The following is a 13,881-nucleotide window of genomic DNA, read 5'->3' on the forward strand; positions in this document are numbered from 1 at the left end:
TCGGTTGAAGGTTTCACTCTCGTTTTGATTTGGAAAAATAGTCACCGATATATTCACATTTGCATTGGGTAAAAGTTTTGAACCATAAAAATTAGAATAAAATCACATTCCCACCATATCCACCTGCATTGGGATTTGGGAAGCTCTTAGGGACTATGAAGTTACTGGGAAGCGTTATGCATTATTACCCCTATAGCTCACCATGTGCTTTAGACAGTGGGAAACTGGGAATTGGGAAATACTAGTTTATGTACAGCATGCATATAGAGCGCATAATTACATATCACTAACACGCTACTCAGAAGTAAGTTGCATAAATAAACACAAAAGAAAAACACATGTTCTGGATTCAGCAGACCAAAGGAGATCTTTCAATGGCAGTGTGTATTCAGCTCATATGGGAGTTACCCTGTTATGCAATTATGATACAAACACCCCAAAAAAAAAATGATCAAAAACTTAATCTTGGCTGCACCATTTCAACATTTTTCTTCGTATATCTCATAACATTTTCTGTACATTGGCCGTAGCTTCACAACATTTTATCTTTCCTGTTGTTGTTGTTGTTGTTGTTGTAGTATAAAACTGTGTCCCGCATATACTTCCCAAGTATATTGATCCTAAATGGGTGAAATATTTTCATGCTACTATGGTTGTGGGACATAATGTAGCTGCACAAAAACACCTGAAGCCAACAGATACAGAAGACCCTATGAAGCCTAAATTTTTGTGATAAGCAAGTTACCCATTTGATGGGAGGGAGGCAGAAAAGCAGTCACAATTCACTCAAGATATTCATGACAGGTGCCCCTCAAATACCATGAACCCAAGCATACAGCAGTCAGATACCACTCCTGTCTACAGAGCTATTCCATTTCAACGCAATTCACAATCTGACGTGAAAATCAAGGTGGCGCTTGCTGAACATCCTGTAGGAGCTCTTCAAGTTCAAATGCTATCTCTGAGAAGGATGGTCTGACACTGGGATCAGCATCCCAACACCTCTGCATCAAGTCCAACACCTTGGGATGACCATTATCAGGAAGCTCCGGTCTCAACCCCTGGTTTTGTAGCACACAAGAAAATACGAAATCAAACATAACAAAATCGCTAGAAGCACGATTTTAACGTTGTTTGAGTTGCCCCATCGCTAGAAGCAAGACTGGCATTTATAGGAAGTATACAAGGGACTCAAACTAACATCTCAAATTCTCAACCATCTACAGAAAAAATACATTGTTTAGTGAAATTGCTCACCCCTCTCACTCCTACTGCAGCTTGTAAAGGTGTCAATCCAACATATGGTAACTGCAGTGCCAATGTCATAGTTTTGGATTAGTTTCAGAAGGACAAGAAGAAGTTTAAAAAAGAAAATATTACCTATCATGAAACTTAGAAAATACATTGTGTTTTTAGAACTTGGACCCATAACAGAAAGTACCTTGGATGTACTAAGTTCCCAGAGGACTATAGCAAAACTGAACACATCTGCTTTCTGATCATATGGTTCATGATTTATAACCTTGCCCAAAAAAGAAGAATCGTCCAAGTGGACAAATGTTGTGAGAACAAATTAGTGGAATAAATTTCACCAAAAAGCACAAATTACATAGTAATACAAAAGTTCTGACTCTAAGATATTAGTATGACCTCTACCCCTTACGGAAAAGATATAGAGAAAAGGATTATTTGACATATTCTAACATATTCTAAATCATCAGAAGAAAAAAAAAAAAAAAGTTTTGACCTCAATTCTCTTGCTTGGAGATGCGGGCAACACTGATTCATCTTTTGTCATAGGCCTTGCTCGCAAACATGTTGAAAAGGTTATGATTTTGATGGACCGTTTAGCTGCATTGGATGATCCATAGTGTGAGTTAGCGCTCTTACGTGCTTGTGCTGGGCTCTCTAAGTTGGTCTTTACGATTCGTACTTGTCCACCATCCCTTTTTAGAGAGGCAGCTAAAACTTTTGATCGGCATCTCTGCAGTGTTCTCCAGAGTATTGCGGTTTCTGATGGTCCTGACTTCGGTGATTTGCAGTGGTGTTTATCGACACTCCTGTTACGTCTTAGTGGGTTAGGTGTTTATTGTGCCACTGATGTCTCTACTTTTGCTTTTGTGGCCTCCCATTGTCAGACTTCTGAGGGAGTTGTGGCCCAGTGCCTTTGGATGAGATTCTTAATGTTGCTAGCAGTGCATTGAGTCTATGTCTACCTGATTTTGACCTCAGTTCTATGGCTGTGAATGCTACCGTCCCCTCAAAACCACAAAAAGTTTTGGCGGAAGCGTTCTATGGTAAGATTGTTGTTGGTCTTGAGAGGGAGTTTGTGTTATCTGCTCGTCAGAAAGCAATCATTGGATGCTTGCAGTCAGAACATGCAAAGGATTTTCTACTTGTTATTCCGATATAAGGACTTGGACAGCATGTCACCGGTAGAGTATCGTTATATTCTCCGGTACCCGTCTCATGATTTTTTTGTACTCTGATGGTGGTCTATGCCCTGTTTGCATAGAGGACCATGCAACACATTGTAGACATTTTCCAGATTTCAAATACCGACATAATCATGTCAGAGATATTTTATGTGATGCATTTTGGATGGCTGGGGTACAAGTGAAAGAGGCTCTTGTGAATTTTCTCACTAATCCGAATGAGGGGAGATCGACACTTCGGCCTGCGAATGTATTGATCTACAGTTGGTCTGAGGGGAAGCATGCGTGTGTTAATGTAACTGGAGCTTTTCAATTGGTAGGTCTTGGGAATGGAGTCTTTGAGGTGGGAGAAGCAGCTAACAGAGCAGCGACAAGAAAAATTGAGAAACACGAGGAGGCTTGTAGAGCTAACCAATATTGTTTAATTCCTTTCAGTTTTGACACTTATGGTTTCTTGGCACAACAGTTTGTTGAGCTCCTTAAGAGATTGCAGAAAGTTATGGACTGCAACGTAATGACAGTTGGTTCTAACGAGTTTGTTTTTAGGATGATAGGATTTGCCATTCAGAAAGAAGTTGCGGCGCAGCTTGTTGCACGCTTGTCCTAATTATTTATAAAACTCGTTATCATTATTAATAAAATTTCCAAAAAAAAAAAAAAAAAAAAAAAAAAAAAAGAAAAAGAAAATTACTGCAACTCGTGTCAACTATTTCAAACCAAACTCCAACAATCGCATGTACTCTACTCAAATTTTGTTTTAAACCCAATCCAACAAGAAAATTAAGTAACACTAACACGGATACAGAGTGTCTGACACGGCGAAATATAAAAAAATGAGGTATATCACACACAATGTGTGTATGTGTCCGACACGGACACGTGGATACGTATCCAACACAGATTATTTTTGAAATATGCACGTCCAAGTAACATAGAGAAAATGTAGTATATGTATGTACAGGCGTTAAAGTTCAGTCCAGATTCAAAGAAAGTAAAGAGAATTGCAAATATTAAAAGGTTAACACCTCAGGTGCCATCCATCTATACGTTCCAGTCTCTGCTGTCATTTCCCCACCTTCACTTTGAAACCGCGCTACACCAAAATCTGTCACTTTTATAACCTGCCAGTACATAAGATTTGGTTAGTATCAGAAAAACTAGTTTCAGTTTTAAACCATTGATAGGAAAAACAATATTTATAATAATAATATTAGTAATAATAACTTCCTTCTGTTTTTGAGCTGCAGAATGAACACTTTCCAACGCAACAACTTCATAAATGGGTAGGTCCAAGCTCAAAATTGGAAGAGCTATAATAATAATAATAATAATAATAATAATAAAGAGCAGGGGGGGAAGAGAATAATATAGTACACGAGTTTACATTCTAGAAATGAAGAGAAGGAATAATTCCCAATGAAGAATATCTACTCACTATTGAGATCAACACATATTGATGTTAACACCACACACTAAAATTATTCTTACTTATTAAATTTTCTTTTTGGACACGGTCTGTTTTAGTCAACCTGATCCTAATGAAAGACTAAATGCTTGAGTTGCATAGTGTCATCACTAAATTTCAGTGAGCTAATAAGAAGATAATTAATAACAACAAAATTTTCAAGTACAAGCAGAACTCAAAACATAAAAACCATTTATCTTCACAAATTCTACATACATTTTGTTGTTATTAACACAAGTTTACATTCTAGAAATGAAGAGAAGGAATAATTCCCAATGAAGAAAATCTACTCACTATTGAGATCAACACATATTGATGTTAACACCACACACTAAAATTATTCTTACTTATTAAATTTTCTTTTTGGACACGGTCTATTTTAGTCAACCTAATACTAATGAAAGACTATATGCTTGAGTTGCATAGTGTCATCACTAAATTTCAGCGAGCTAATAAGAAGATAATTAATAACAACAAAATTTTCAAGTACAAGCAGAACTCAAAACATAAAAACCATTTATCTTCACAAATTCTACATACATTTTGTTGTTATTATCACGAGTTTACATTCTAGAAATGAAGAGAAGTAATAATTCCCGATGAAGAATATCTACTCACTATTGAGATCAACACATATTGATGTTAACACCACACACTAACATTATTCTTACTTATTAAATTTTCTTTTTGGACACGGTCTGTTTTAGTCAACCTGATCCTAATGAAAGACTATATGCATGAGTTGCATAGTGTCATCACTAAATTTCAGCTAGCTAATAAGAAGATAATTAATAACAACAAAATTTTCAAGTACAAGCATAACTCAAAACATAAAAACCATTTATCTTCACAAATTCTACATACATTTTCACTATTCATCAGAAGGTTGGCTGTTTTCAGATCCCTGTGAATAATGTTGTTCCGATGCAAATACTCCATCCCTTTGCAGACATTGATTGCAAACTTAAGCAATAGAGGAAGCTGCAAGATGTTATGATGCTTGTGCAAATAATCGTAGACACTACCTCCAGGCATAAGTTCTGCAAAAAAAGAAGAAACTAAATGTGATGTTATTAATGGGAACATGGCTATAGAACTGAAAATTTGATGTTTGGATCCTGCTTCAGCAAGATCATTGATTGTATGAGTTTGTCCGGTTGGGGTTTTCCTTTATTTTTTTTTGGGGGGGGGGTGGGGGCACGGCTCCCATTTGCTTATTGTAAAAAATATATATATAAAATAAAAAATAATATAAATATTAATGTTAAATAATAATAATACTAAAGCCGAAAAAATAGAAATTTCCACTTAATACTAGACAGAGTTTCATATGGATGATAATGAGCAAGAGAAAATGAAAATAAAAAAAGGATAGTGCACCTTAGAAAGAAGCTCTTTACCTGTTATAATGCATAAATCTGGAAGCTTCGTGCATGCACCAATAAAACGTACAACATTTCTATGTTGAACCTTCCTACAAATACAAAAAGCTTCTATCACATATAATTCATATTTCATAATAAAGATAATCTAGGATTATGACACACATGACACATAGAAGAGAAAGACTAAGAAACCAACGAAAACCATCAATTACTGCAAGCGGCTCAAATAACAACTATCATCTATCTTTCATCCTTACAGAATCAGTTTTCTATACAACATTAAGAGAGCCTTTCACCTACTTCATAGAAAGATCATAGATATCAGGGATCTCGATCGCTTTCTTTTAAATTTCAACACCCTATCTTTCATCCTTACAGAATCAGTTTTCTATACAACATTAAGAGAGCCTTTCACTTACTTCATAGAAAGATCATAGATATCAGGGATCTCTATCACTTTCTTTTAAATTTCAACACCCCCCACCCCCCACCCCCCAGCGAAGAAAGGATCATAATCTTCAGTTTAAAAGTAAAAGAAAATATAAAAGAAAATATATCACCTTCTAATTGACTGATTAAAATTACCTATGAAAGGTGAAAATATGAATTACAAATGTAGTTTGTACCCAAAGACCAATAACAATGGCTACATGTGTTCTAACAGAAATCAATTTCTCAAATTTCACTTTTTACTTCAAGATAATACAGTGATAAAGCTAGTAAAGGGGGAGCAGGTGCCCTTCACTTCTGAAACAAAATATGAATCAAGAGTTTTGAAGTTTTGTTGTTTGGTCATTTACCCTAGTATCATCACTTCTTGAGTAAATTCCTCCACGTGCGCTTTTAGATGTTCAGATTTAAGAATTTTAACAGCAACATCTTCTCCATGGTAAACTCCTTGATGCCTTCGCATACGAACAAAAATAAGGTGAGTACCAGAAGGATGCATAAATATAGAATGTTCATAGCTTTTTATATAGTACACAACTCACAAATTTCCACAAGATCCAGATGCAATCTTTTCCCCTATCTTTACCAACCTTCTATCGATCTCCCAGTTACCAGATTTCATTTGTGCTGCTATTCCCGCTAAAGCCTTCTCTATGACTGACTGAGAAGAGGAACCGGACCAAGAACCCTGTATTGTGAGTAGATTTATATTATGACTCCAACCAGCGAAAAGCAAAACAGCATTAAAAGTAGAAATGCAAGCAAACCACTTTTTTGGGATACAATCACACAACTACTATTCACAAGATGGACGTTAATAATTTCATTACAAAAAAAAGGATGATCTACAAGAATTAAACTGGAATGATAGAAGCTATGAATCATGCACAAGGATGTGTAATAAAAACAGACAAGTAACACTGTTCATGATGGACCGAGAAGAGCAAGGAAGAGAATAGGAAAAGTTATACAATTATGGATTAACGAATATTACCCCCAATACACACAAAAAAAACACGGTCAACCCAAGTTGACTTTTTTTTTTTGGTGTACTTAGGGGGGAGACCCTAATTTCCCCATCTAGTAAGGGGGAAATCCTAATGGTTGACCGTGTTTTTTTTGTGTGTATTGGGGGGGGGGAGACCCTAATTTCCCATCTAGTGGGGGGGGGAATCCTAATTGGCTCATCTAGTGGGGGGGGTAATACTAGTTAACCCTACAACAATTGATCGTTTACCCCTTCAAAAAGAAACTGAAAAAGTCATCACACTAATTTTGGAAAACCTAAAGTTTTCAGGTCCTTTTAGTTGATAATGTACACATAAATAATTCTCTGTAACCAAGACTAAGTTACTAAACACACATGACAGTTTCTTTTGCATATAACTGAAAACCAACTGTTGAAAATAGAAGTTCCAACTGTCAAGCATCAGGATCACACAGTAAATATGCTCAATCTATTGTCAAACTTCATATCACCCCCTATATAGACTTCAAAAAACAGTACCTCCTGATACCATAAAAAAAACAAATCAACTTACACAGTATATGCACAGGATTGATTACATTGCCAAAATCATCATTGTTTCATTCCCTTTTCTTGTACACCCCAATCTTCTGTGAGATGACAAACTTTGATGTTCTAGATGCCTTTCTATTCAAACCCTAAATGATTTACCCTGTCCGAAGTTTTGTGAACTAATTCTTAACCTGCTAGAGTAGTTGAGACCTATTTTAGAGGTGAATGCTATTGTTTCACTATTGACAGCTTATAAAGTTACTCTAGTATGGACATCCAGGTACATGTAATACGAAATGGGAAAGAGTGGAATGGAAAGGAGAACATTCTCTGCTCGTAGTAAAACACACTGTGGGTAGAAAAGGAAGCTCACAATATTAATTATGAAGAAGAATGTACCTCACTTCTGGACACTGCTGCCCCAACTGCTTCCTGCAAACCATCTGTATCCTGACCACATTATTGTAAAGTCAGTAACACTCGTGCTTGAAACATATCCCTGTCATTGAGAAAATTTTCTCACAATGCTCCTTACAATGTTATCGGGGATGGTTGGTACCATTTACTGGAGATGGGCCTCAATTTACTTTCGAAAAAATAAACTATAATATTAAAGAATCATTTAAAAAATCTAAAATTCTATTATAACAGAACTCGCTCTTACAAGTTTAACAGTAGCTTATAAGTTGTCTTAACCCAAAAGATAAAGCAGCATATGCAACATGTGAATTGAGAACACATGATCCTGTATAGGGTGTACTATGGAGCTCAATCATTAGAACATCAAAACAGAGTTTGTTTGTTTTTCTTTTGGCTCGGTATAGTAGTGTATTGCGTATAATCAAGAAAGAACATAATAGATATGTAGGATATGATATCCAACGAAACAAGTACAAAACAAAAGAGAAAGCATAGTATAACTCCCAGATGGATTTGGGATCAAATATCAGTTTCTGCAGATATGTATATAGAAATCCGTGCGCCTTAAACTCTTTTTTTTTTTTAAAAGGGTCCACAGCTACTCAATAGAAGCCACCTATCAAGAGGTTCTTCCATCTTTTTTTTAGCAATGTTTAATGTGCAATTAGGATTTAGAAGTGGGATTTGGCATGGATTCCTAGTTCCGGAAGGCAAGCATACTACTTTTCCCAATTAGAACGATATTAATTTGGATAAGTCGGGCCTATAAAATGAACAAGATATATCGGAAGGCCGGTATCATGAATTTCAACAAATTACTTATATGAGATTTGCTCAACCACAATATGTAACAAGACAATCAATCAAAAAAAATTAAGGTCAAAGAGTCAAATACTTAGGTTTATTACTTATTTTAAAAAATCATAGTCTACCTCTGTGTGCCATCCATCTACCACAAACACATCCAAAGAGAAGCCGTCAACAGTCGAAAACACATGTGCTTCACGGATATTAAGCCCTATATCTGAAAGCAGAGCAGAAAGCTAGCAGACAACAGCCAGTCGTTAGAAGCTTCCCACATAATCTCCATGCAAAAGTAAAACTAAGAGTATCTTTTTTTCTTTCTAAATAGCGGTATTCAATAGGTTTTTGAAGCAAATGCACCATTCAAAATTGAGCTGATGAATATGAAGAAACTATAGAACATTAGTTACACAAACAAGTGAAGCAAGGGAAGGGAGATCAAAACTAACCTAGTCTAAGATATACAAGATTAGATCCAAGGCAAAACTCAGTAAGGGAACCTAAGTGCTTATATAAAGGAGTTGTAAAAAGTTGCAACTGTCGAGGTGTCAAATAAATTAGTTATAGTATTTAGAATTAAATGACATAATAAGGATTGATAGAAACACCATACATGTCAAGATTCAAATTTGGTATTTCTTGCTTGAAAATTATAATAAGTTCACACAAAGGATGAAAATCTTCACATGGACTTAGTTAAATAGAAAAGAAGGCGTGTGTTAAAGCACCCCGATGGTTCGTTTGATTGGAAACAAATTACATATATCTAGAGAATCTCTCAAATCAACTCAGATCATTAATTATATAGTTGTGAGTAGCGTGTGAAAAACGGTGAGAGACAACTTCACTTCTAGTTACCATCAGTTTAGTGTTTTAAAAATTTTGGTTGGCACTCAATCCATGCTTGTCTGCTTTAGTGAAGGATGAAGTGACTGCTCACAACCAAGAACAAGCCACTTAGTATATTGTATTTAGAGATGACATACATAAAGGCTACTATAGAACTTTGGAGAGGTGCTTAGAGCATAACAGTTTGAAAAAAATAGCAAATAAAGATAAAACATAGGGAGTGCAATATGAAGGACCAAAATGATGCACAATTAGAAAGAAGCGGATTGATACCTGACTTAAAAGCTTAGGCTTGTCGATGGTAGAAAATGTGATTTCATGTATTGGAACATGTAGAATTTCCTGCCTGCATCATGATTCCTTTACTGAAGTTAGTCACTTGATATGGGAATTGAGCACATGCAAAAAAATGAGACATCTTACTTTTAGCAACACATACGGTGAAATTTTATAATGTCCTTAGCATAATATGCCAGTAGCATAATACCTTATGGGTAATGACATCTTAGGATTTATTATTATGTATGAAGTGGATGGCATCTGTTAATTGATAAGAAAATGCTCCTAAATAATTTCTTGAATTGACACTTGGAACTAACATTTCCATTTCCTATATTTTATTCTTCCAGACATCTTAATTCTTACCACCATCTAAACACAAAGGACACTAACACAGTAACACAAAGCCTCTTTTACGGAAAAAAAAACTTTCAAAAATAACTAAAATACTATAAGAAAAAATAGCAGTGTATACCCTCCAGCTATATTCTGCATGAGATGCAATCTTCCAGTGCCTTTGGCATTCTTCCGAATATCCAAATTTAAGTCCTCCAGCTTTGAGCATGGGCTAATCACATTGTCTACATGTCTGCAATATAGAGTTTCACCGAGCAATAAGAAGAGATGTGCACTCAATCTCCAGTGAACTTGATGGTTTGCACACTGAGCACTATTTTGTAGAAGAGAACTAGCTCATGCACACCCAAGGGAATAACACTTCTGAATACCTGGAATTTGATGGCATATTTCCTTCAGGTTCACCATCTACATCTGGCATTGAAGTAGAAGGAATTGTTATACATTGTTTAAGATCATCATTTCCTTCAGGTCTGGTCCGAACATTCTACACAACACAACGTGAGCAAAATATTAAAACAAGAACCGCACCAAGAAAGACACCAAAGATCACAAAACTCAGAATATGTGTGGACCTGAAAGATATAGTCCGAGATGGAAACACGGGAATAGATGTGAAACATTTAAACTTGCAAACGTATACATGGAAACACCAAAGCACTTTCTCAAGTAACATTTATCTTGAAAAAATTCTAATTTTATAATTCAACTTGCTATCCTGTAGATACTCTCTTTTTTGTCGCTTAAGTGAAATATTTAATACACAACCAAAAGAAGAGTTGTAGAATGTGACACCATGCGCTATAAGGAAGCGTAAAAGAAATACAACAACAGCACAACAGCAAATTACACCACAAAGTTGACCTCCAGTCCTCCATCCATCAAAGACTCCGATCTAAACACAAATATCTGAATGGCATAACCCTTCAGTCTTCCTGAATTTTCTACCAGAGGAATATAACTAACTTAAACTGACATGATTATTATTCTACGTAGACTAATGAGATTGCGATCTCCTGAAAATACATTAACACATTTGTGGTGCCGCCTATTGCTACAAGTTCATCTAGAGTTACCCAAGTCTTTCTACACCTTGATTAAAAAAAGGATCGGAATTGACCACGAGCAAACATATAACAAACAGCATTTGATGATTCTGTGGAATAAATTTAGCTTGATTTCACCAAATATTAAAGCGGGTCAAATTGCATATTTGGTTATTGGCTCTTGTTGAGGTATTGTTACAATAAGGAATCTACTTACTCACATAGGATTCAGGAAGCATATGAAGATATTATGTTAAAGATGAAAATTTAGCTCCCAATAGTGTACTACCATAAGTTGGAGGAACTTCTTCAATATGTCAGCAGAAAGCTGCTGTAGCGCGAGCACTTCCAATAGATGGAGACTTCATTTATCTATCTAACCATGTTTACACACGTGACTGCTTTCATTAAGGTCTGGATGTCCTGGGTTTTTACATATTAGAAACGAGGATTATAAAAGCCGTTCTTGAGAAAATACATTCATTATCGAAAAAAAATTCACACTTGTAGATGAGCAATCATGTTATGATACAATGGCTTGCTTAAGTTTCAACTTTTCAATGTACCAAAATCAGAAATTCTTCATGGGATTGACTTACTATTGACAATCATCGACAAAGCTATGAAGTAGTAGAATCCAACTACAGGAACATATAAAACTCTACCCTGAAGAAGCCTATAAGCGAAGGAATACCTCCATAAAGCGGACATGGAAAACAGGTCTCTTCTCTGGTTCCTTTGCAAGAGCAAGAAGCTTTTGATGTAACAAAACATCCTCCACCCTATCCAAATTCACATCTAGTGCATAGCTGTAACATAGAGAAACATGAAGTAAAAATACATCAAAAGGAAGGTGCATGAGACCTTGTGAAGAAGCAAAAGAACGCGGAAGAACCCGAAAGAGCACAAAATATCCGTGCAACATGAATCTTGTCTGCTTCCTATTCAATATACTATGATATTTGGACAAAAATGCTCATAAGATTTCAGATGTTAAGACCGAGCGGCCGACTAGTTACACCACTTCAGAACAATTTTCATCAACAGTCAAGAAAACATTTCAACTTTGGGAACATGTTTTGAACCCCTTGCATGCATTTTAAACCCAACCTTTCACGGCCATCCAATCATGATAATCTCATTAAACCAAAATTACATTATACACACCATCTATGACGTATAAACTAAGGAAAGAAAAAAGGCATGCACCAAAGGGTCATACTGCCTTACTGTTTCTGGCTTTCAATCATCAAAGTATAAAAACCAAAATGTATAAGGAGAAAACAGTCTGAAGCAGTCTCGAGACTAATAAAGTCAATGAAGTTTTTAACTCTAGCCAAAAAATGTTAGTTCTTGACTATGAAAGCTCGATATGTTTCCAAAACTAAACTATTTAAACTCCAACCAATAAATTCAAATCAAACAACAGGACCTAACCTCATTACCCCTATAATCCTAAGCCATTACACCATTAAATGTAACATTTGAGCGGCCAATTGATCAAAAACAACTTTGCGCCATTATACAATCAAAAGTCAAAACTCTACGACTCTAAATCAAACCAATGGCACTTCGTTAGCACCAAATCTTGAAACAAGAAATACAAACTCAATAACCAAATCTAACTCAGTTTCACTACAATAAAGATTGTTTACTTTATGATAAAGACTAGCAATCAAACTTGTACAGTTCCAAACCAATGACAAAATCTTGAATCGACCAAACAAAACCTAACTCAGTTACACTATCACAAACAACCAAACTTAATCTCATTACACCTATAAAGTATAAATCAACCATTTGATGAAAAACAAGTTCAAGATCAATGACAACAGTCTTGAATCATGAATAAACACAAGAAAACCTAACTGATCAAGAGCAAAGTAAACGAATATGATTACCGAGCAGGTAAACGATGGAAATGAGCATCTAATTGATCACGAAAATCAGTATTACAAATAGCTTCTTCATTACCATTCTCAATTAATCGATTATAAACATCATTCTTTACATCAAATCCACTAACAACAACAAAATTTCCTCTCACTGGTGAACAACTCTCTCCTACTCCTTCTTCTAAATCTAAATCCATCCTCAAAATCTCTCTCTCTCTCGAAAAGAAAATAAAACTTACTTTCTTTTTAGTATTTATAGCCGAGAGGAAAAAAAAGGAAATAAATGATTCAGTTGAAGAATATAAAGGATCTTTGACGGTTAAATGGAATCTTTAGGGAGAATATAATGGATAGGGAAGGGAATGTGGGGAAAGACTGAGGGTACTTTTGGGAAGTGGTACTGTTGTAGTAAGGAGGAGAAAGAATGTTTGACTAAAAAAGTTAAGTTAGGGGTGGAATTGGGAGAAGTGGACACACGTTTTATTTGTGTGTGGGCTTTTGTTTGGACAAGGGAATAAAATGTAAGTTTGGTCTGAAAAGGGAAGTGGATTGGATAAGGGTTTTTTGGGTTTACTGCTAAATTTGGATAACTTTTGAATAAAAATGTTTGAGGTTCTATATAAGGTGTACATGTGGGTTTCACGTGGCTAATTACTTTCAAAGTGGCTCTTTTTGGATAGAGTCAGATTTTGTTGGATTTGGATCAGCATGAGATGACTTACACTGTAAGTGCTAATCAGGGCCCAATAAGCCTCTTTTGAAGTTTGAGGGTGTTTCTACCTAACTTTAAAAGAAAGATTCACAAGTGTGCTTTGGAAAGATGATTTAGGCTCGCAAGAAGATGCTAGAGAGATGCTCTCTCTAAAAATATAAAAAAATTGGAACAACCTGAGTGTGACAAAAAGAAGAAAATCGAGTTTAACAAAATGGACTTAAAGTGACTAGAAATGGTCAAGTCGTATTTAAATACTAGTTCG

The 13,881-nt window shown here is 35.6% G+C and overlaps 1 protein-coding gene across 5 annotated transcripts; it reads right to left on the reverse strand.

Annotated features, from left to right (window-relative positions):
* Positions 1-295: 295 nt before the first annotated feature.
* Positions 296-13,372, reverse strand: LOC147502689 (serine/threonine-protein kinase STY46-like). 5 transcript variants are annotated; one of them, XM_086607517.1, is made up of 15 exons: positions 12,911-13,372; positions 11,704-11,818; positions 10,335-10,450; positions 10,082-10,195; positions 9,601-9,673; positions 8,607-8,717; positions 7,654-7,704; positions 6,278-6,423; positions 6,086-6,190; positions 5,301-5,374; positions 4,765-4,958; positions 3,461-3,556; positions 1,442-1,522; positions 1,258-1,308; positions 296-1,061 (listed from the first exon to the last, which is right to left on the reverse strand). In XM_086607517.1, the coding sequence occupies exons 1-15, from the start codon at positions 13,099-13,101 to the stop codon at positions 906-908; spliced, it is 1,674 nt and encodes a 557-aa protein (XP_086463643.1). In that variant the 5' UTR covers positions 13,102-13,372; the 3' UTR covers positions 296-905. The 5 variants fall into 5 exon arrangements, with proteins under 5 accessions (XP_086463643.1, XP_086463646.1, XP_086463645.1 ...); XM_086607520.1 differs by having other exon boundaries at positions 13,144-13,371; XM_086607519.1 differs by having other exon boundaries at positions 12,984-13,371.
* Positions 13,373-13,881: the final 509 nt, after the last annotated feature.

This window comes from Coptis chinensis, chromosome 4, assembly GCF_015680905.1.
Source record: "Coptis chinensis isolate HL-2020 chromosome 4, ASM1568090v1, whole genome shotgun sequence".
Classification (NCBI taxonomy): domain Eukaryota; kingdom Viridiplantae; phylum Streptophyta; class Magnoliopsida; order Ranunculales; family Ranunculaceae; genus Coptis; species Coptis chinensis.

Coding starts and splice junctions, on each gene's coding strand:
- LOC147502689 (XM_086607517.1), bottom strand. CDS start 13,101: ATGGATTTAGATTTAGAAGAAGGAGTAGGAGAGAGTTGTTCACCAGTG. Junction 10,196..10,334: donor AATATGCCATCAAATTCCAG/GTATTCAGAAGT, acceptor TCTATATTGCAG/ACATGTAGACAATGTGATTA. Junction 1,309..1,441: donor GGGAACTTAGTACATCCAAG/GTACTTTCTGTT, acceptor TTGGCACTGCAG/TTACCATATGTTGGATTGAC.